Source organism: Cydia amplana, chromosome 4 (assembly GCF_948474715.1).
Source record: "Cydia amplana chromosome 4, ilCydAmpl1.1, whole genome shotgun sequence".
NCBI classification, from domain to species: Eukaryota; Metazoa; Arthropoda; class Insecta; order Lepidoptera; family Tortricidae; genus Cydia; species Cydia amplana.
The window spans coordinates 19339732-19360002 of record NC_086072.1 but is presented as its reverse complement, the minus strand read 5'-3'; the positions used below and the strand labels follow the sequence as shown (position 1 = coordinate 19360002).

The 20271-nt window shown below is 41.8% G+C and overlaps 1 protein-coding gene and 1 non-coding gene across 2 annotated transcripts; one reads left to right on the top strand and one right to left on the bottom strand.

Annotated features, from left to right (window-relative positions):
• The first annotated feature begins 239 nt into the window (after positions 1-239).
• LOC134647365 (protein ABHD1) lies at positions 240-18590 on the top strand. The gene is made up of 6 exons (XM_063501699.1): positions 240-513; positions 10255-10428; positions 12363-12569; positions 14601-14805; positions 17401-17684; positions 18239-18590. Exons 1-6 carry the CDS (start codon positions 409-411, stop codon positions 18515-18517), a joined length of 1254 nt encoding a protein of 417 aa, XP_063357769.1. The 5' UTR covers positions 240-408; the 3' UTR covers positions 18518-18590.
• Positions 1685-1751, bottom strand: Trnaa-ggc (transfer RNA alanine (anticodon GGC)). The gene has a single exon. It is a non-coding gene; the product is annotated as a tRNA-Ala (tRNA).
• Positions 18591-20271: the final 1681 nt, after the last annotated feature.

The following is a 20271-nucleotide window of genomic DNA, read 5'->3' as shown; positions in this document are numbered from 1 at the left end:
AGTAGTTGTCTTCTAAGAATTTTGGTAATTTGAATAAATTAACCAATTATTTAATAAAAATATCACTAATACTTAGCTTTTGTTTTATACGAAAAGTATTTTTTTTATTAAATTTCCGTGAAAATTATACAACTAATTCTAAACTTTTACCGACGAGTTTTTAAATATGGCTCGAACATGATAACAGACGTTTTCTATTTTTGACATTTATTTGACGCTTCATCGCACATGACATGACAGTGACAGTTTGACAGTTCCGCAGTGTTTCGTATCATTGTAACTGGGTGCAGTGATATGAGTGATTCACTCTAACTTATCAGTATTTAAAATAGTTATTCACATGAATAACTAACGTTGTGTTCTTTTTTATTTTGTGTTTTTGTTTTAAAAGTTGTGTTTACCGGCAGGATGTTGGGAATGTTTATGTACATGCTAGAAGCGCGGAAGGAGTTGCTGGTGGGCCTGTCATTATCTGTATTGTACATAACCTATTATCTAGTGGAAGTAGTCAAGGTAAAATCCATTATCTTAATAGTGTTAAGCCCTTGCCTTGCACTGCGTCCCGCGGGGTATCGATTGAACGTTAATACTTGAAGTATAGGAACTTTCTTATTAGTTTTTTAATGTAATAAAAGTTGAGAAGTACTTTTAAAGTACTGTTACATTTTCAGTACTTAGCGCTCCATTGCCGCCCACGCTTTCCAGTGCAGGGCATGTATAATTCAGTTATCGGGACATATTAAATATTAGTAATAAAAAAGTTAAAAGATTGTTCTTGAACATTCTAGACTGAAAATTTAATATAGAAGTTTTTAGAACAAAATTCGCCTTTCTCTTATGTACAGAATACTAAGAAAACTCCGAATTAAGAAGTATTGTGTTGTATTTAATACAAGGAAAAAGTATTCATTTTTCCTATTAATAAAATTAAACCACTATTCACTGCTTAGTACAATAATATATTTTAACCAAAACAACACAGCCGTAATTTTACACAGATGACGCCATATTGACCGCGGAAGTCAATCCATTCGTGGTGTTACAACTATTTAAACAAAGATCACATTTATTACCACTTTTAAACAGTTGTAAATTCTTTTCTTATTATTTAATTAGTTATGATATATGTTTATCTTACATACGTTATTTATTAGGTTAATTAGTATCACAAAAACACAGGATATATTACACCGGATGCCGCAATGCAATACTGTGGTAAAAAGCTAATCAATGACCGTATTTTTTTATTTAATATTAACAACTGGTATCAAAATATAAATAGTTTGATGGCTAAAAGTGTTTTGCCAATAATAATGATATAAATTATCTTATATTTCTAACAATCGGCCATCCTGAATTTTTGCCTGACCCTAGGCAATAGAGATATACGCTATTTATCTTCTAAGAATTTGAGATTGAGATATTTATTGATAAAATTATAAATAATTTTAAATAATCAATTATAAGTAATTAAGAATATAATAATAAATAATAAAGCATGACAATGATATGCTACTTATCACGGACTTCGTAGGTAAGAAAAATAATCGAAATCTTTGTCTTACAAAATACAATTAATTTACGTGTCCTACAATTACGAGGATGAGACAATACTGTGTATTCTATAAATTGTAAATACAGATGTCAATCACAATGAAAAAAAAATATTAACGATGATCAACTCTGGCCAACGTGGGACTCGAACCCACATCCTTGGATTGCCGGTCCAATGCGTTACCAATTCCGCTGCCCAATTGCACTGTGTATTGTATACAATACAATATAAATACTCTTTATTACACACTTCAATAAAACAATACAGAAAGAAAACTGCAAAAGAAGTAGAGGTAAACAGCAGGCGGTCTTATCTCCAAAAAGCGATCTCTTCCAGACTACCTTTCGCAGAAATCGATAAACGTACATAATGTTGGTAGGATGAAATAAATCTATTACTAAATACACATAAAACAAACAATCTATCATACAACATGAAGATGATAAAGTATGGTATAAGTAGATAACAATTACGAACAGAAATTACCCACTTTACCGCACATGAAACCGTAAGTATAATATGTTAGTTATAATATTCAACTGTATTGACAGCTATTAAAGTTCAAATTTGAACAATTAAACATGCGTTAAAGCTTTATCTGTTAAGCGACAAACTTATTTTTACATTCTTTGATGTCATAAAAAACAAAAAAAACAAAAACAAAAACAAAGCAAGTTAGAAATCTTACTAAGTTACTTGTTACTTTTTCGGCCATCCTTAACAGATTGGATGTCCTCATTCAATTATATATCATTATTTATTGCTAACACAAACACATATTGACAATTATAATAAAAAAAATACATTTTGGTCTATGTATTATGACATTCAGTATTATTTTAACAAAATACTACTGGGATAACAGTCTCTATTTTTTTTTAATGGTAAAAAAAAATCCTTCACTTTTACACACTTATTCTTAAACACAAATTAGTCGCTAACTTGATGTGGGTAAACGTAACATAAGTAGAATCTAGTGACTTTTCATCTTGTCTCCAGTCATACACACTAGATTGTCCTTACAGTCTTTGGCAGTTATTTATTTATTAATTTAAAATTTAAATCAGACAAGCAACAAGGCTATATTACAAATACCTTACAGACTAACATACATAACATTTTATAAACTTAAAAGTTAACACTATTTCGGGGACAAAACAGCGTGGCTCCGTTGAATCGTCTAGTCTTGTGTCGGATCCGGCAGTTTTCCGCGGGACCTCCGAAACACGACACCTTTTGACCATAAATCGGCGCACTCGATTGTCCCCTGCAGCGGTTGCGGTACGCTCGCCACAAAAGAGTTGAAATTAGTGTAGTGGCCTAGTGGCGCGATCGAAGCTGGAACATCCTCGGCGCGTAGTACGTAGACCTCAGAAACAGAAATTAACAGTGTCAGACTCACACAGAATGTAACAGTGTCTCGAAGGTTGTTTTGTCACATAGTATACATACAGGATGTAATTTTAAAGGTTGTCATTTATCAATTACAGGTCATACAGACCGGACGTCACAGTATTCGTTAAGTCGTGGCAAAGTACACACACAGGGTGTAAAACATGCGTATAGTTATCATTACGTATATCACGATACACACACAGGGTGTAAGAGCGTTTGGTAAGTGGTAGCAAAGTACACACACAGGGTATACTAACATTTGTAGTTGTACTGTTATCATTATATACCACAATAACCACACAGGCCGTAAGGGTGTTTGGTAAGTTGTAGCAAATTAAGTGTACAGACACAGGCTGTATGGTGAGCTTGTTACGGCGTACCCGCACAGGGAGCATCCGTCTTATGCAAGTGGTGCTGCTTGTTACCGCGTTTTCACACAGGGAGCTATCAGGCTCAAGCAAGCTTACTTGGTGATCCCTGTTACCGCGTTCTCACACAGGGAGCTATCGGCCTCAGATAGGGTTCCGAGAAACAATAGTCACTTTTGATATATTTTTAATAAATTGGATACTATATTCTATATTGAATAAAATATATTTTAAAGGAAAGAAAATTGCGCAAGCTTTTAACAAGTACTTTACAAATCAAACTTGGTAAATCCAAACAGGAAGGGGAAATGGGAGAATTCCCAGAACGATTAAAAATAGGTATCGTAAAACCGCTTTTAGAGAAAAGGTGACAAGATTTAGCCAGCTATAGATCTGTGACATTGCTTTCCATTTTTTTTTCAAAAATTACACAAAAGAAATTAATAACTCTTTTTATGGACATTTTGAAACAAATAACTTATTCACACATCAATATGGCAAGTATTGACCCTTTGCGCGTAATTGTAACAAATGTTGAGAAACATATTATAGTGTAAGTGAACTTTGTTAAATGATTTTGACAATTAATGGTAACTGTGCACAGCATGCAGTCACAGTCCATAAATGAAAAATTGTTCACCTTACGGTGCAACATAGTGATACAATGATGATGTATATGGGGCCCGTATTTATGTATATATACCTGTTGGACAAATAAATGCTTTTGACTTACTGTTACCGCGGTCTCGCACAGGGAGCTATCGGCCTCAAGCAAGCTTATTTGGTGATCCCTGTTACCGCGTTCTCACACAGGAAGCTATCGGCCTCAGGCGATCTATCACACTTGTTACGGCGTACCCGCACAGGGAGCATCCGTCTCATGCAAGCGTAAGTGGTGCTGCTTGTTACCGCGTTCTCACACAGGGAGCTATCGGCCTCAAGCGAGCTTATTGGGTGACCCCTGTTACCGCGTTCTCACACAGGGAGCTATCGGCCTCAGAGGTCCTAACGCTTGTTACCGCGTACCCGCACAGGGGGTATCGGCCTCAAGCAAGCGTTTCAAATAGATCTTGTTACCGCGTACGCACGCTGGACGTAGCAGCCTCAGCCAAACTAAGCGCAGTGAAGTGGTGGTGAGTTATCTTCCAGCTGCTGCGCACACAGATTGGATGCAGCGGCCTCCAACCATGTCATCTTAGCACTCGGATGTATGCACTCAGTTCAACTAAGCGCAGTGAAGTGGTGGTGAGTTATCTTCCAGGTACCGCGTACACACACTGGATGCAGCGGCCTCCAACCATATTGTCTCAGCACTCAGACGTATGCACTCAATTCCGACATGTAAATCATTAAACATAGTACACTTTACTTATGAAACATACACAAAGATATATTGATATATATCGGTTAGACTTTGGTAGGAATTGCGTTAGCAATAACTTAAATTAAAATGAAACACGTGTGCAGCAAACTCATGAATATGAATTTCATGTATACAAACTATTTTTACGAAACCATAATCTGAAATTGATTTTCAGAACCAGGCTCAAAATTAGAGGCTAGTCCTATCCACAGTTTTATCTATCTGCTGAGTTAACATTATTATTATGTATTTTCGGATCGAGAACTCTAGAACCATTCCTCAGTCTAAAAAACATTATAAGTATAAAATTTATATTATAAATCCAATTTGGATCTAGGCACTAGTAGTAATGGAACAATTGCCAAATAGTCGTACTGTAAAAATTGCCTGTTGTAGCTGCCGTGCAGGTCAGGATCTCGAGGACTCAAATAAAAAGCTTTGATTTCAAGTAAACTCATGTAATCTTCCAAAGTACTGGTTTAAATAAATCTTTGTTGTTTGTTTGCATATCCCCACACAAATTCAGATATATTCGCTGTCAAAATTGTTGTAATTAGATTATTATTGAGTCTCAAAATTGGCCTACAAATGACCACGCCTTTTATATTTCCAGTTGTAACAATTTCTTTGACCATAATAATGCTAGTATAGTGCGCCTCTATTGGCACTATAAATTTGTGCTCAAATAGACATTACCATAGATATAATATAGGTACTTAAAGATAAAGTCTAAGCGAGCTGTCACTGTTACCACTTTTGTTTAGTGTACGATTAACAATGTGAATCCACCTTGCTGTAGCCATGTCGATAAAGTCATATCGATAAACTATCGATATTTCTTGCAATTTTAATTTTACTTGAAAGGTTTAACGACAACTAAAATAAACAAAAAACACTTCTATTCTTTATGGAGGTTATCAGATCACGATTTTATCGTCGCGCATCAGGGAACAAAGGGAAAGTTCAAATTTTTAATTACAATACACAAATACCTACTAAAATATGTGTTCCGCAATAATTGAATTATATTATGATATTATAATATATTCATTATCCATTAGCATTTCAATTATGTTTATTTTTAACGAAGATATTGAAGCTTCAATTAATCGCTATTTCGTTCCGCTGTGTAGCGTTTATCGATATATAACATGATTAAATTCGACTTTTCACATCCCTAAAAGAGCACACATACGTTTTTACGCACACATACACAACTTAACACCACCTAAAACGGTAACACCTCTTGATTTGAAGTCCATCTTGTCAACAGTATGGTTGTCCTTTTTTGACAAACGGCATTTTTTTTAAAGAGCGAGGAGAGAGAAATGATACTAGTTGCTGCGCCGTCAAAGAGAACAGACAACGTTGGGGCCTTGGACATAACATTTTGTAATTTAGGTATATCATGGTAACTAAATGAGCTCTTGACTGTTTGTGGAAATTGTCGAAACTTAAATTAGAAGATACAAATTATAGGTATAGAACAGCTCAGAGATAAAAGTACTATTCTAATTTATTAAAGTACAACTTTTATTTTAAAACATGTCATACGTATGTATAGGTATTCGCTAATCATTTAAGCTTGATTATTACTGAAAATATATTTAATGCTTGTATTCAACATGGCGCTACTGCAATATACTTTCAACTGGAACTTTGTCTACTGACAAAAAGTAACTATAGCTGATAAAAACTATAGGTATAAATATAAATCTGAATAATTATTTCAACAACCAAATCAATTTAAAGATGGTTATCCGTTATCACTTATCAGTAATACCCATAGATTTAAAAGTAAAGATAATGAAAATCGTAAAACTGTATGTGACTGCTGACTCTATTTTTCTATGCACAATCATAATGCTAGGCCATAGGCTAGTCTAGTAAGTTTTTAAGTAGTCGACAGGATTTCAACATAATCAACACAATGAAGACGAACTACCTTCTTGCTACTATATTTACAACTTATAGATTTCTAGTGATGGGTAGGACATAAATTTAAAATGAGTTTGTATAGGTAGGTACCTCATTATCTAAAATGTTTCTATGAAAGGTACTAGCATATTTTCAGCATCAACTCCAATGATAACCAGAATTATTATATATCTGTACCTATATATTTCTGTATTCCAAACTTCGCTTCTACATATATAGGTATATATAATATTTATAGCTATATGTATATACTGCGCTTATGCGCTTATGTCAGTGGACCTTATGGTCCACTCCACAGCAAGGGAACACTGTGTAACCATAAGCTTTTACAACTTTTAACATGACTGCCGACGGAAACAATGCACGTACTTCCCCGCTGTCCGTAATGTATAAGTTCACCCATTTACTACGCGTGATAAAACTTCAAACAATACTTACTAAACTAGCAGTCCGCGGTAAAATAGGTGACGCGATCTGTCTCAATCGCTTAACTATGATACTGTCCGCGGTTATCATTATGCAAGCAAAATTAAATGTATCAAAATTTGTAATTCGAACAACAATTTTGATCGAAAACGGATTACTGGATAAGAATAAATACCTATTTAAATCCGCCTCCTCGATGATTTTTTTCTTGTACATTACAGATTAATGCAAAATAAGTAAATAAACTTAAAACATACCGAGTACAATGTCATGCGAAATTGTGAAAACTGCGATATCAAAATTATTTGACATTGTAATTTGAACTCTCCGTTCCCAGCAATAACGTTGCAATTTCAGCATCTAGCTATAACTCGGCTATACTCGGAAATAGTTCATAAAATTGAAACTATCAATACGTTGCAGTTTGATAATTAAATTATGCAAATCACTATGTACTTAACTTCAATTTGATCCACCATTTTTCATGAACACTTTGTTTACAAAAAAAACGATTAGACCAAATTTAGACTTTATTTTGATATCAATAAGAACCTCGACCAACGTCTTCCGAAATAAACAAGAGAAACATACAAATCTTAACAAGTATGTTTTAGATAATGAAATAAAATAGTATCTTTAATCAGCATATTCATTCAAAACAAATGTAAACCATTGGAAGAAGGGAAAAAGGTTGGTCGTTTTCGGTTGCACTAGCCGGCATCCAGCCGGTTCATAGAAATGTAAACATAAACAATGCAATTGGCACTTACCGGTCAAAACACGGTTAAATTGCAAATACTACACCTTTATATTGGACGTAGATGTTCCGTGACACTTCTGAGATAATAAAATTAAACCACTATTCACTGCTTAGTACAATAATATATTTTAACCAAAACAACACAGCCGTAATTTTACACAGATGACGCCATATTGACCGCGGAAGTCAATCCATTCGTGGTGTTACAACTATTTAAACAAAGATCACATTTATTACCACTTTTAAACAGTTGTAAATTCTTTTCTTATTATTTAATTAGTTATGATATATGTTTATCTTACATACGTTATTTATTAGGTTAATTAGTATCACAAAAACACAGGATATATTACACCGGATGCCGCAATGCAATACTGTGGTAAAAAGCTAATCAATGACCGTATTTTTTTATTTAATATTAACAACTGGTATCAAAATATAAATAGTTTGATGGCTAAAAGTGTTTTGCCAATAATAATGATATAAATTATCTTATATTTCTAACACTATAATTTTTTGTTGACTTACCATATCAATATTTTATTTTATTTTGGATATTTTGTACCTACATTTTATTATATTATATTGGGGCTAATTTTAAGCCAAATAATATTTAATGTCATATCTCTGTACTAGCCTTATGCATATGAGAGACTTATTTATTAATAAAAACACAATAAATAAATAAAATATTATTTAATATCATGATTATAGGAAAAAATGTGATTAAATATGCATACATTCCACCAGGACAATTTATTCATTTAATTCAAATTTTCTCATAATATTTCTGTTTAGAAATTAATGTAATTTTATTACTTACACACCTACAGCATTGATTGACTTAATATCTAATAATAGCCAATGACTTGTGTCACTGTTTGTACAGGTGATTTGTATGAGTTGTTGAAAATTGAAGGTTTTCCTTTAACAAGTTCTACAAGAATGTGTAATAGATATTAAGATATACTGATGTAGTGCATAATTATTTTCCATCGTATTTTCACGGAAACATACGAATGTGTCTTGTTATTTCAGTTAGTCTCAATACAAAAAGAAATAAATAAATATTATAGGACATTTTTACACAGATTGACTAAGTCCCACAGTAAGCTCAAGAAGGCTTGTGTTGTGGGTACTCAGACAATGATATATATAATATACAATTACATAAATACATAGAAAACACCCAAGACTCAGGAACAAATATCTGTGCTCATCACACAAATAAATGCCCTTACCGGGATTCAAACCCAGGACTGCGGCTTCACAGGCAGGGTCACTACACACTAGGCCAGACCAGTTGTCATAAAGTACTGAGGTTGACTGAAGTAGCACGACAAATACGAATGTTTCCGAGAAAATACGATGGAAATCATTATGCACTACATCTACTTATTTCAATAGGATCTTGGAAATTATAATATCAAGTATCACATAAAACATTTCAATACTTGAATTAAAATAAATTAAAAACTTATTTCCAAGTTTTAATGCAATCCTCATGCAATACTTATATGCAAGCAGACAAATAATAGACTTACTTTTAAGCAATATCAACATTTTTGTAGAAATGTCATCTTCTGTACACAGATTGCCAATAAAGTATTTCTATTCTAACACCTCTGAATCTGAAGTTCCAGGCGTCCATAGACTACGGCGACTGCTTACCATCAGGCAGCCGTATGCTTGTTTGCCACCAACTTAGTATTTAAAAAAATGGAATACAATATAACAAATTTAAGTTATTCTATATCAATAAATAGTCCAGTCGTCACCAGTGCAGACAGTCAAAAATACACAGTTAAGATTTAAAAATGCTATTAATAGAGGGTATTACCTATGTACTGCAATGTTCTGCCGTCAGAGTGCAGCACTAGCACTCATCGTAAACCATAGAGTAAGTTATACATATTGTGCCTTAAACTATTTTTTGACAAGTTTTCACAGACAATAAAATGTGACATTGATACATCAAGGTGATTTGTTTACAAAGAACCTAACGGGAAACGCGAAATCGAAACTAAGCTATCTGTCTCTTTATCGCTCGAATATGCAAGAGTGATAGAGAGGTTAAGCCGGCTTCCCACGGCCCGTGTTTATTACAGGCCAGGCCGGATCGCGCCATGCCTGTGTATGCCTGTGCGGTTGATTAAGCCGGTTTCCCACGGCCCGTTTTTTCACAGATCTGACCGCGCCTCTACAGGCCGACAAATCGTGGGAACGGTCGCATCCGACGAGGCCTGTGCGCTGTCCCAGGTGAAATGAACCGACGCAGACGATCTGTCTTCGGCCTGTAGAGGCGCGGTCAGATCTGTGAACAAACGGGCCGTGGGAAGCCGGCTTTAGATAACAAAATTTCGAATCTCTCGTTTGTGGAAGTAGTACCCCCTATGCAGAGTTTCGCGTAATATTCCCTACCCTATTGACGAGCACATATTTTACGCAGAGGCCATTACTAGTTTGTGGTCCGGGAGCTCTACGGACACTGCTCGAGCGAGATGTGCCGCTGCTACAGACACCGTACTGGCCAACCCCTTGGTGTGTGGAGGCGCGCCTGCAGACTGTCCTCGGCTCCATACTGCGTTCCTTGTTACTGCCCCACGCCCGGTATCGCCGTGAGGTATGTAACTGTTAGTGTAAGGCCTGGGTGGACGCTCGAAGCGGAGCGTTCGGCGGGGCGTGCAGCGTGGCGTCGGGCTTACAAGTAATTTGAGCAGCGTGCACTAAGGCCGCTCCTATACGCTTGCATTTGTTTAACATGCACGCCGCACGCCCCGCCCCGCTGCACGCCCAACTCGAGCCTCCACTCAGGCCTTACACTTATGGATTGCTGCTGCTATAACCTATATACCGGCGCCACACTCGACGAGTGGTATGTGAAGTAGGCAGAGACGTAGAGCGGTACATTACTCGTCGTCGGCCGCCATACTGCCCTGCATATGTACTTCCCTCACTACTTCCCATGTAACCACGCGCATAATTATCTTGCTGTCCCGTTCGCATATTAGCATTGCCCGCCGGCATTATGGGCGGTACAGTAGTAAAATTACGCGCGTGTGATAAAGACAGGAAAAAACTCGATCTCCTCTTGAATAAACTGTTTGCTGTGCCCTACAGGGTGTCATGTTGTACACAATTCTATGCAATAGGTTAAGATACAATGTGATATGCAATAAAGATTATGAGTTATTCCCACTAGTTACCACCAAGTTCTTACCAGTGGTGAAAATAAATATAGAGTGATTTAATAAATCATTATTAAGTCGATTAGTGTTTTAGTAAACTGCCTTAAAAGTGACGAAAAAATATTGAAACAGTTTAACCGGTACTAGTACATAAACTATAATATATGCAAGGATAAATTAAATAATCCATTTAGATTATTTTTAAGTGATTTTATTCGGTAATTCAAAATCACTCTATATTTATACTATACTATTTTATACTGTTTTTATTAGTATTTAACTTTAACAAAATTTTGGTGGTAAAAGGTGGGAAAAAAATTCCCAGTAGTTACCACTGGTAACAACTTGGTGGTAACTAGTGGGAATAACCCAAGATTATGAGTATGAGTATGAAGTGGGTCATTGTACGAAATTCTTCGTGCTTACCGTCCTTACTTCATGCAGGAATTGCCTTTGTCTAAACGGATCTTAGTAGGTATAGCATCTGGATTCTGGAAGGCCGAGCTTTGCTCGGAAAACATAAAAAAAGTCAAAATGCGCGTTTTCTCAGAGATAAGATCGATTTTTCGCCCCCGAAAACCCCCGCATAAAGGTATAAGATTATACTTACCACTTCGTTACCTACTTACAATGATTAGATACTTATACTTACAATGTACAGTCAGCAGCAGAAGTTAAGCGGGTTGTGTGTTCAAAACGAGCTTGACGCGACGTTATTGTTAAGAGAATAAAGAGCGTGTCAAGGTATTTTGAACACCTCGCCCGCTTAGCAACTTCTGCTGCTGACTGTACGAGTAACAACCCAACAATATCATAAGTTGAAGAATGGCTTTGACGACACGCTATGTGGAAACTGAGTGTCGTTTGTTCGAAGATTGATCGTGTAATTGTGTTATTTTCATGCAAAATAGGGCTGAAAATTTATCCCCGCACAATATCACGTCGTATAATGCAAGTTTTGCATGTATCTAGTCAAGTGATACGCTTACGCTGGACCAGGCGTGTCTCACTCCGCGATTTCGTCGCTTTGCTACAGGTAGCTAAAAGTACATCCGTTTCACACCAATTTTGGTGGCTAGCCATAAGCCGTGCGTGGCGCTGTCGCCACCTAGCGGCCATATCTGTGCTGATCGTAACAGACGCGTTTTGTTAGAGAGTGAGTCTTCTGTACCTAGTACTATTATTTATTCTGTGGCTGGACGTTATCGTACCTAGTACCTACCTAGTTCGAAAACGAGGGGGTGCACTTCAGTAATTAACTGCAGTACACTTTTTTTTTACTAACAATAAAATATGACATTGACAGATTGTGATTGTGGTAGTGGCGCCCCCTACGCCGAGTTTCGCGTAATATTCCCCATTGTTCCAGGTCTTACGGCTAGCAGACGGCGGGCAAGTGGCCCTAGACTGGCTAGAGAACTCGGCAGGCCCCGGCGCACCGATACTGCTCGTGCTGCCGGGGCTGACGGGCGGGTCGCAGGCGGACTACGTGCGCGCGCTGTGCGCCGCCGCGCAGCAGCTCGGGGCGCGGGCCGTCGTGTTCCATTACAGGGGGCTGGGCGGGATCAAGCTCACGGTAACTATACCACAGCGGTTTATATATGTATCGCGAGCAAGTAGGACAGTAAACTCAGCAGGCCCGGCAGTACTGCTCGTGCTGCCGGGGCTGACGGGCGGGTCGCAGGCGGACTACGTGCGCGCGCTGTGCGCCGCCGCGCAGCAGCTCGGGGCGCGGGCCGTCGTGTTCCATTACAGGGGGCTGGGCGGGATCAAGCTCACGGTAACTATACCACAGCGGTTTATATATGTATCGCGAGCAAGTAGGCCAGTAAACTCAGCAGGCCCGGCAGTACTGCTCGTGCTGCCGGGGCTGACGGGCGGGTCGCAGGCGGACTACGTGCGCGCGCTGTGCGCCGCCGCGCAGCAGCTCGGGGCGCGGGCCGTCGTGTTCCATTACAGGGGGCTGGGCGGGATCAAGCTCACGGTAACTATACCACAGCGGTTTATATATGTATCGCGAGCAAGTAGGCCAGTAAACTCAGCAGGCCCGGCAGTACTGCTCGTGCTGCCGGGGCTGACGGGCGGGTCGCAGGCGGACTACGTGCGCGCGCTGTGCGCCGCCGCGCAGCAGCTCGGGGCGCGGGCCGTCGTGTTCCATTACAGGGGGCTGGGCGGGATCAAGCTCACGGTAACTATACCACAGCGGTTTATATATGTATCGCGAGCAAGTAGGCCAGTAAACTCAGCAGGCCCGGCAGTACTGCTCGTGCTGCCGGGGCTGACGGGCGGGTCGCAGGCGGACTACGTGCGCGCGCTGTGCGCCGCCGCGCAGCAGCTCGGGGCGCGGGCCGTCGTGTTCCATTACAGGGGGCTGGGCGGGATCAAGCTCACGGTAACTATGTCACAGGGGTTTATATATGTATCGCGAGCAAGTAGGACAGGAAACTCAGCAGGCCCGGCAGTACTGCTCGTGCTGCCGGGGCTGACGGGCGGGTCGCAGGCGGACTACGTGCGCGCGCTGTGCGCCGCCGCGCAGCAGCTCGGGGCGCGGGCCGTCGTGTTCCATTACAGGGGGCTGGGCGGTATCAAGCTCACGGTAACTATACCACAGGGGTTTATATATGTATCGCGAGCAAGTAGGACAGGAAACTCAGCAGGCCCGGCAGTACTGCTCGTGCTGCCGGGGCTGACGGGCGGGTCGCAGGCGGACTACGTGCGCGCGCTGTGCGCCGCCGCGCAGCAGCTCGGGGCGCGGGCCGTCGTGTTCCATTACAGGGGGCTGGGCGGGATCAAGCTCACGGTAACTATACCACAGGGGTTTATATATGTATCGCGAGCAAGTAGGACAGGAAACTCAGCAGGCCCGGCAGTACTGCTCGTGCTGCCGGGGCTGACGGGCGGGTCGCAGGCGGACTACGTGCGCGCGCTGTGCGCCGCCGCGCAGCAGCTCGGGGCGCGGGCCGTCGTGTTCCATTACAGGGGGCTGGGCGGCATCAAACTCACGGTAACTATACCACAGGGGTTTATATATGTATCGCGAGCAAGTAGGACAGGAAACTCAGCAGGCCCGGCAGTACTGCTCGTGCTGCCGGGGCTGACGGGCGGGTCGCAGGCGGACTACGTGCGCGCGCTGTGCGCCGCCGCGCAGCAGCTCGGGGCGCGGGCCGTCGTGTTCCATTACAGGGGGCTGGGCGGGATCAAACTCACGGTAACTATGTCACAGGGCTTTATATATGTACTAGCTTTTGCCCGCGACTAGCTTACTTACTTACTCAATCTGCTTTTTATCGATTTCGCATACAAACTTCCACCCCCCTTTTAACCTTTTAAGTCCCTATGTACCTATGTATGTATGTAGTAGATCTTGAAAACTACGCAACGGATTTTGATGCGGTTTTTTTTAATAGATAGAGTGATTCAAGAGGAAGATTTATGTATAATTGTTAACCCGTGCGAAGCCGGAGCGGGTCGCTAGTATTAGATATAATGGTACTAGGTACCTACATATAGAGCCTGTTCGGAAAGAGTCGTGGAGTGTATTGGCCCCCATGCATACCACGGCTCTTCTCTTTTCGCATAGACTCTATACCAATGTTTTTGTATTCAGACACCACGCCTCTACTGCGCCGTGAGCCACGAAGACTTGGCCGAAGTCGTAGAAGCGGTGTCCGAACGGGCCGGCGATGCGCCAGTACTAGCCGTCGGCGTGTCCTTGGGAGGACTTATACTAGGACAGTACTTGGCCGCGGCGGGCGACCAGGCCAGAGTACACGCGGCGTTGGTTGTGTCTTCACCGCTGGACGTTGAGCGAGGTTAGTTACTTGCATGTAGAAGCCGTGTCCGAGCGGTGACGTGCTAGTATTAGCCGTCGGCGTGTCTCTGGGAGGACTTATACTAGGACAGTACTTGGCCGCGGCGGGCGACCAGGCCAGAGTACACGCGGCGTTGGTTGTGTCTTCACCGCTGGACGTTGAGCGAGGTTAGTTACTTGCATGTAGAAGCCGTGTCCGAGCGGTGACGTGCTAGTATTAGCCGTCGGCGTGTCTCTGGGAGGACTTATACTAGGACAGTACTTGGCCGCGGCGGGCGACCAGGCCAGAGTACACGCGGCGTTGGTTGTGTCTTCACCGCTGGACGTTGAGCGAGGTTAGTTACTTGCATGTAGAAGCCGTGTCCGAGCGGTGACGTGCTAGTATTAGCCGTCGGCGTGTCTCTGGGAGGACTTATACTAGGACAGTACTTGGCCGCGGCGGGCGACCAGGCCAGAGTACACGCGGCGTTGGTTGTGTCTTCACCGCTGGACGTTGAGCGAGGTTAGTTACTTGCATGTAGAAGCCGTGTCCGAGCGGTGACGTGCTAGTATTAGCCGTCGGCGTGTCTCTGGGAGGACTTATACTAGGACAGTACTTGGCCGCGGCGGGCGACCAGGCCAGAGTACACGCGGCGTTGGTTGTGTCTTCACCGCTGGACGTTGAGCGAGGTTAGTTACTTGCATGTAGAAGCCGTGTCCGAGCGGTGACGTGCTAGTATTAGCCGTCGGCGTGTCTCTGGGAGGACTTATACTAGGACAGTACTTGGCCGCGGCGGGCGACCAGGCCAGAGTACACGCGGCGTTGGTTGTGTCTTCACCGCTGGACGTTGAGCGAGGTTAGTTACTTGCATGTAGAAGCCGTGTCCGAGCGGTGACGTGCTAGTATTAGCCGTCGGCGTGTCTCTGGGAGGACTTATACTAGGACAGTACTTGGCCGCGGCGGGCGACCAGGCCAGAGTACACGCGGCGTTGGTTGTGTCTTCACCGCTGGACGTTGAGCGAGGTTAGTTACTTGCATGTAGAAGCCGTGTCCGAGCGGTGACGTGCTAGTATTAGCCGTCGGCGTGTCTCTGGGAGGACTTATACTAGGACAGTACTTGGCCGCGGCGGGCGACCAGGCCAGATTACACGCGGCGTTGGTTGTGTCTTCACCGCTTGATGTTGAGCGAGGTTAGTCACTTGCATGTAGAAGCCGTGTCCGAGCGGTAACGCGCCAGTATTAGCCGTCGGCGTGTCCTTGGGAGGACTTATACTAGGACAGTACTTGGCCGCGGCGGGCGACCAGGCCAGAGTACACGCGGCGTTGGTTGTGTCTTCACCGCTAGATGTTGAGCGAGGTTAGTCACTTGTATGGTGAAGCCATGTCCGAGCGTCGAGCGGTGACGCGCAAGTAGCGAGGCAATACATATAACGAAATAAAATTATTCGATAAATTTGCAAAGAATGAGTTCATAATACAATGTTTAGGCATGTAAATTAAGTATAACGTTCGTGTGTTTTGACGTGCGTTAATGCTTCGTAGTGACCCCTACATCGTCAAATAAGTAAGGTCAAGGACAACCGTATCCATGCGGAAAATTGAATATGTCAACACGATTGTACTTATTATCGAACGTATAAAAACGCTTATTTTTATTGTCGCTCTGTGTGCGATGAGTGCTTCGGTTTTAAATTTATGTACCTACTTATACAGAGTTGAAATAAATATCTAGGTGGGAAACTTAACCGTTAAGAAAGGAAGCTATTTTAGTTTTCATTAAAATATACTTTAGCACAAATAAATTTAATTGAGCACTTTTACTATATACCTAAGCTTATTTCCTAGATACCAAAGATACCTAAAGGTATTGAACTCTAAAGGCTTCGTCACACAGGCGCGTTTTCCGGGCGGGGCGTGAGCGTTTTATATGTAAAAGCGGCGCGCCCCGGACACGCCCCGCCCGGAAAACGCGCCTGTGTGACGAAGCCTTAAGGGTCGGTTGCACCAGACTGTTTGTCATCGTTAAAGAGTTCGCTAAATTTTATTGTATGGAAAGTTTTATAGTAAACCGCCGCGGCGCGCCGGGTGACGTCGATCAGTCTGTCAAGTGCGGATGGTGCAACTGGCACTGTATAGTTCAATGAAAAATCAAGCGAGATGATAAAGACACATTCTCTCTAAGGCCGTGGACTGGACGCAAGCGGCGCGCGGCAAATCAAGGCCATTCATACATTACGCTCGACCAAATGTATGAACGGGCTTCATTTGCCGCCCGCCGCGCCGCACGCCGCTTGCGTCCAGTCCGCGGCCTCATGGCCTCTCCAAAAGTCCCCGATAATTGCATCAATCGATTGAATTCCTTGCTCATTCTTAGCCAGCAGCAATTATCTCAAGTCGCATGCCATTTCTTGCAACGTCTGTAGTAGTAGCCTTAATACAATAAAATGTTATAACCATGACATGGTCATGATTGTCAATGATGAAACTGCAGGTATGCTGACGCTATTGTCAAGCTCTTTAACGCTACCTCTAGATTACGATGTCTCATATATCTATTTATCTATCACCTTGACATTCAAACTTGACTTCACGTCTCATAGTTTTTTTTCTCGGCAGGCTCAGAATGTATGGAGCGCGGCCTAAACGCCCTCCTGTCCCGGCACATGGCTCGCAACCTCCGCCGCACCGTGTGCTCCCACTCCCTAGTAACCGCCGGGTCCGACGAACACGCGCGGGTAGAGAACGCCACATCGGTCCGGGCGTTCGACGCGGCGTTCACGACGCGCCATTTTGGATTCGGGAGCGTCGAGGCGTATTATCGCGCGGCTACGCTCAGGGATAAATTAGGAGCGGTTAGGGTGCCGCTGCTGTGTTTATGCGCTGCTGATGATCCTTTTCAGGTATGATACCCTGTATATATCATTTCTAAGCTTGTGGTCAATGCCGTGCGCTGTGAAGGTCATTTCAAAGTGTACACCTCTATCCTAGGTTTACACCCTTCAATATGTACCCTAGGAGGGACTCCAATACTTTTGAGCCTCTTAGGGGCCATATGTTTTGTGGTAACTGTATTGTCAAACGTCAACTTTTGATAACCAGAACTACCTGCCGCATAATGTGAATTTTACTTCAGCCCTAGTAGCACGGTCGCATTTTCATCATTTGTCACCATGCCTGTCACGTTCTAACAAGTATGTAAGTGCGAAAGTGACAGGCATAGTGATAGTCGATAAAAATGGAACCATGCTGAGCCCGCAGGTGTCAAATTCAAGACTGGAATTTCACTCTATAACTCGTTGCAAAGTTAAACTTAGATATTCACAATGGTACAATAGCTTTTTGCCACATTGATCATACATTTCGTCTTATTGTACGTCTAACCTGTGAATGATATACAGTTTACAAAGTGTTGAAATATAGCTAGCCAAAACAAGAATTATCTTTTTGTTTGCAGCCGCTCGAAGTCCTCCCGCTAGCCGAAGTCGCCGCCTCCAAGGCCGTAGCCTTAGCCGTCCCCGCGCGGGGCGGCCACATCGGCTTCTTAGAGGGCTGGTGGCCGGCAGGCCAGGACCAGTACATGGCGCGCGTCGCCTTCCAATACTTCTCCGCTTTACTCCGTAACCCCGACTTGCTTCACTCTCCCCCTAAGGTACAAGTACAAACGCAGACTGAAAAGATTGAAACTCCTGAAAAGCAGGAAGAGATGGAAAAGCAGGATAAGGTAGCCTGCTGACTGTAGGGGTATTTGACAGTATTAAGTACAAAGGCCGCTTCGGTATTTTAGGCATGGAACGGTTTTCTAAAATATGTACTGCATCTTGTAGTTATATCTAAATTGTAGATACAAGTCTTATAATATTCAGATCTCGGAGTTTTTACAAATATGTATACCTACTTCGAAGGCTGTTCAAAAATGTCCGAATTCTGCAAAAATTTCAGAACTGAAACATACCAAATAAATTTGAGGGGATTTAACTAAATATGACTATGTAGTTCATAGTCCCGAATAAAAACTTTAAATTCTAAACTAAAATGCTTTAAATTAGTCGAGTATTTTGGAAGAGAGGAATGTTCTAGTTTTAGAGCAGAAAATATTTCAGCAAACCGCTCCCTATTGCCTTATAGCCGGGCCACGTCATTACGCCAAGCGGGAGCGATGAGCGATATTATCCGCTCGTCGCTTGTCGCTGATGTCGTGGCCCGGCCTTACGCTTCGTCCGACGAGCTTCGCTCTGAAGTGCCTTCGCTCGACATGTGATATTTTTTGCCACGGCGGGATCACCCGGCTTGTAGCGTCCCTCGGAAACGCTTCGTAGTTACAATTGCAACGAGAGTTGAATGAATAAGATTTCGAAATGTTAACCCGTTGACCGCCAAAGACGTCAATCTTCGTGTATTCCGACAAGGTTCACAATGATGCCGCGCACGATAGACGTCGCGTTCAAAGGGTTAACCAGACATCAATCTAAAATATTAAGGTGTATTTTGCTTGGCCTGAAGATCAGTTTGAAATGAGATTTACATGAAAATTTAAGTACATTTGCCACAAAAAATAAATACTGTCATAGTCATACCATAGAGAATTTAAACTTTACTTTGACAATACCTCAATGCCTCTTTTCTAAACTCTCTTTGATCATACTAACATAATATTTTATCGACTGTGTCTACTGTACGAATATCAATAGCAAAAATACCTATACAAAGTCAAGATCTATAATTCTATGTAATTTTTTTTTGTCACGCGCATATTTACGGTAAACTTCTGCAATACATACATTGTCATCAATACTTATACAATCCATTTCCATCAACTCTCGTTGCGACACTTATAAAAATATCAATTTAATATTATACTAATTAATTAATATAATTATACAACGACCGTGTTGTGAGAAGTTTTAAAACCCGGTGCTAAATTTAGTGGCTTATTAGACCGACGAAACGTCGTTATCAGCACGCATTAAATTTCTTCAAATTATTCAATTTTCTGAAGTAGTTATTATGAACCAAATAATTATTGATTGTATCAGAAATAGTCTTAAGTTGGCGTTCAGACGGGACAACTTTTCGCACAATCTGTAATTAATTGTGTAATTAAATTGTCAATTTAATAACCGCGAAGTTGTCAAGGTGCGGACGCAAAAATGACAATTTTCAACGCTATACGCGTTTAGGGGCAATTTCTGAGCGCTAATGTCACCTTAAATCTATCGTTGATCTAATTTTGTCCGTATACGCTAGATGAGATAGACGCTAATTTAATTTTTGATCAAATCGTCAATTTGACTGTCCCGTCTGGACTGGCCTTAAGATAAAAACGTGCCCCCTAGATTGACAGCCGTTTTGCACATGTTTTTGGTCACTGAATTGTCAAACGTCAGATTTTAACAATCAGAGTTACAGTTACAGCATAATATACGGAGCTGTACAGCGCCATCTACCTGTCAAATTCGAGGCACAAATTTGTTTTAGTTTAGACTACAT

Bases quoted from the DNA above. Each gene is read 5' to 3' on its own strand.
- LOC134647365 (XM_063501699.1), top strand. From the start codon at position 409: ATGTTGGGAATGTTTATGTACATGCTAGAAGCGCGGAAGGAGTTGCTG. The intron at 514-10,254 runs GTAAAATCCATT...TATTTTACGCAG, and splicing joins ATCTAGTGGAAGTAGTCAAG to AGGCCATTACTAGTTTGTGG. The intron at 17,685-18,238 runs GTATGATACCCT...TTTTGTTTGCAG, and splicing joins CTGCTGATGATCCTTTTCAG to CCGCTCGAAGTCCTCCCGCT.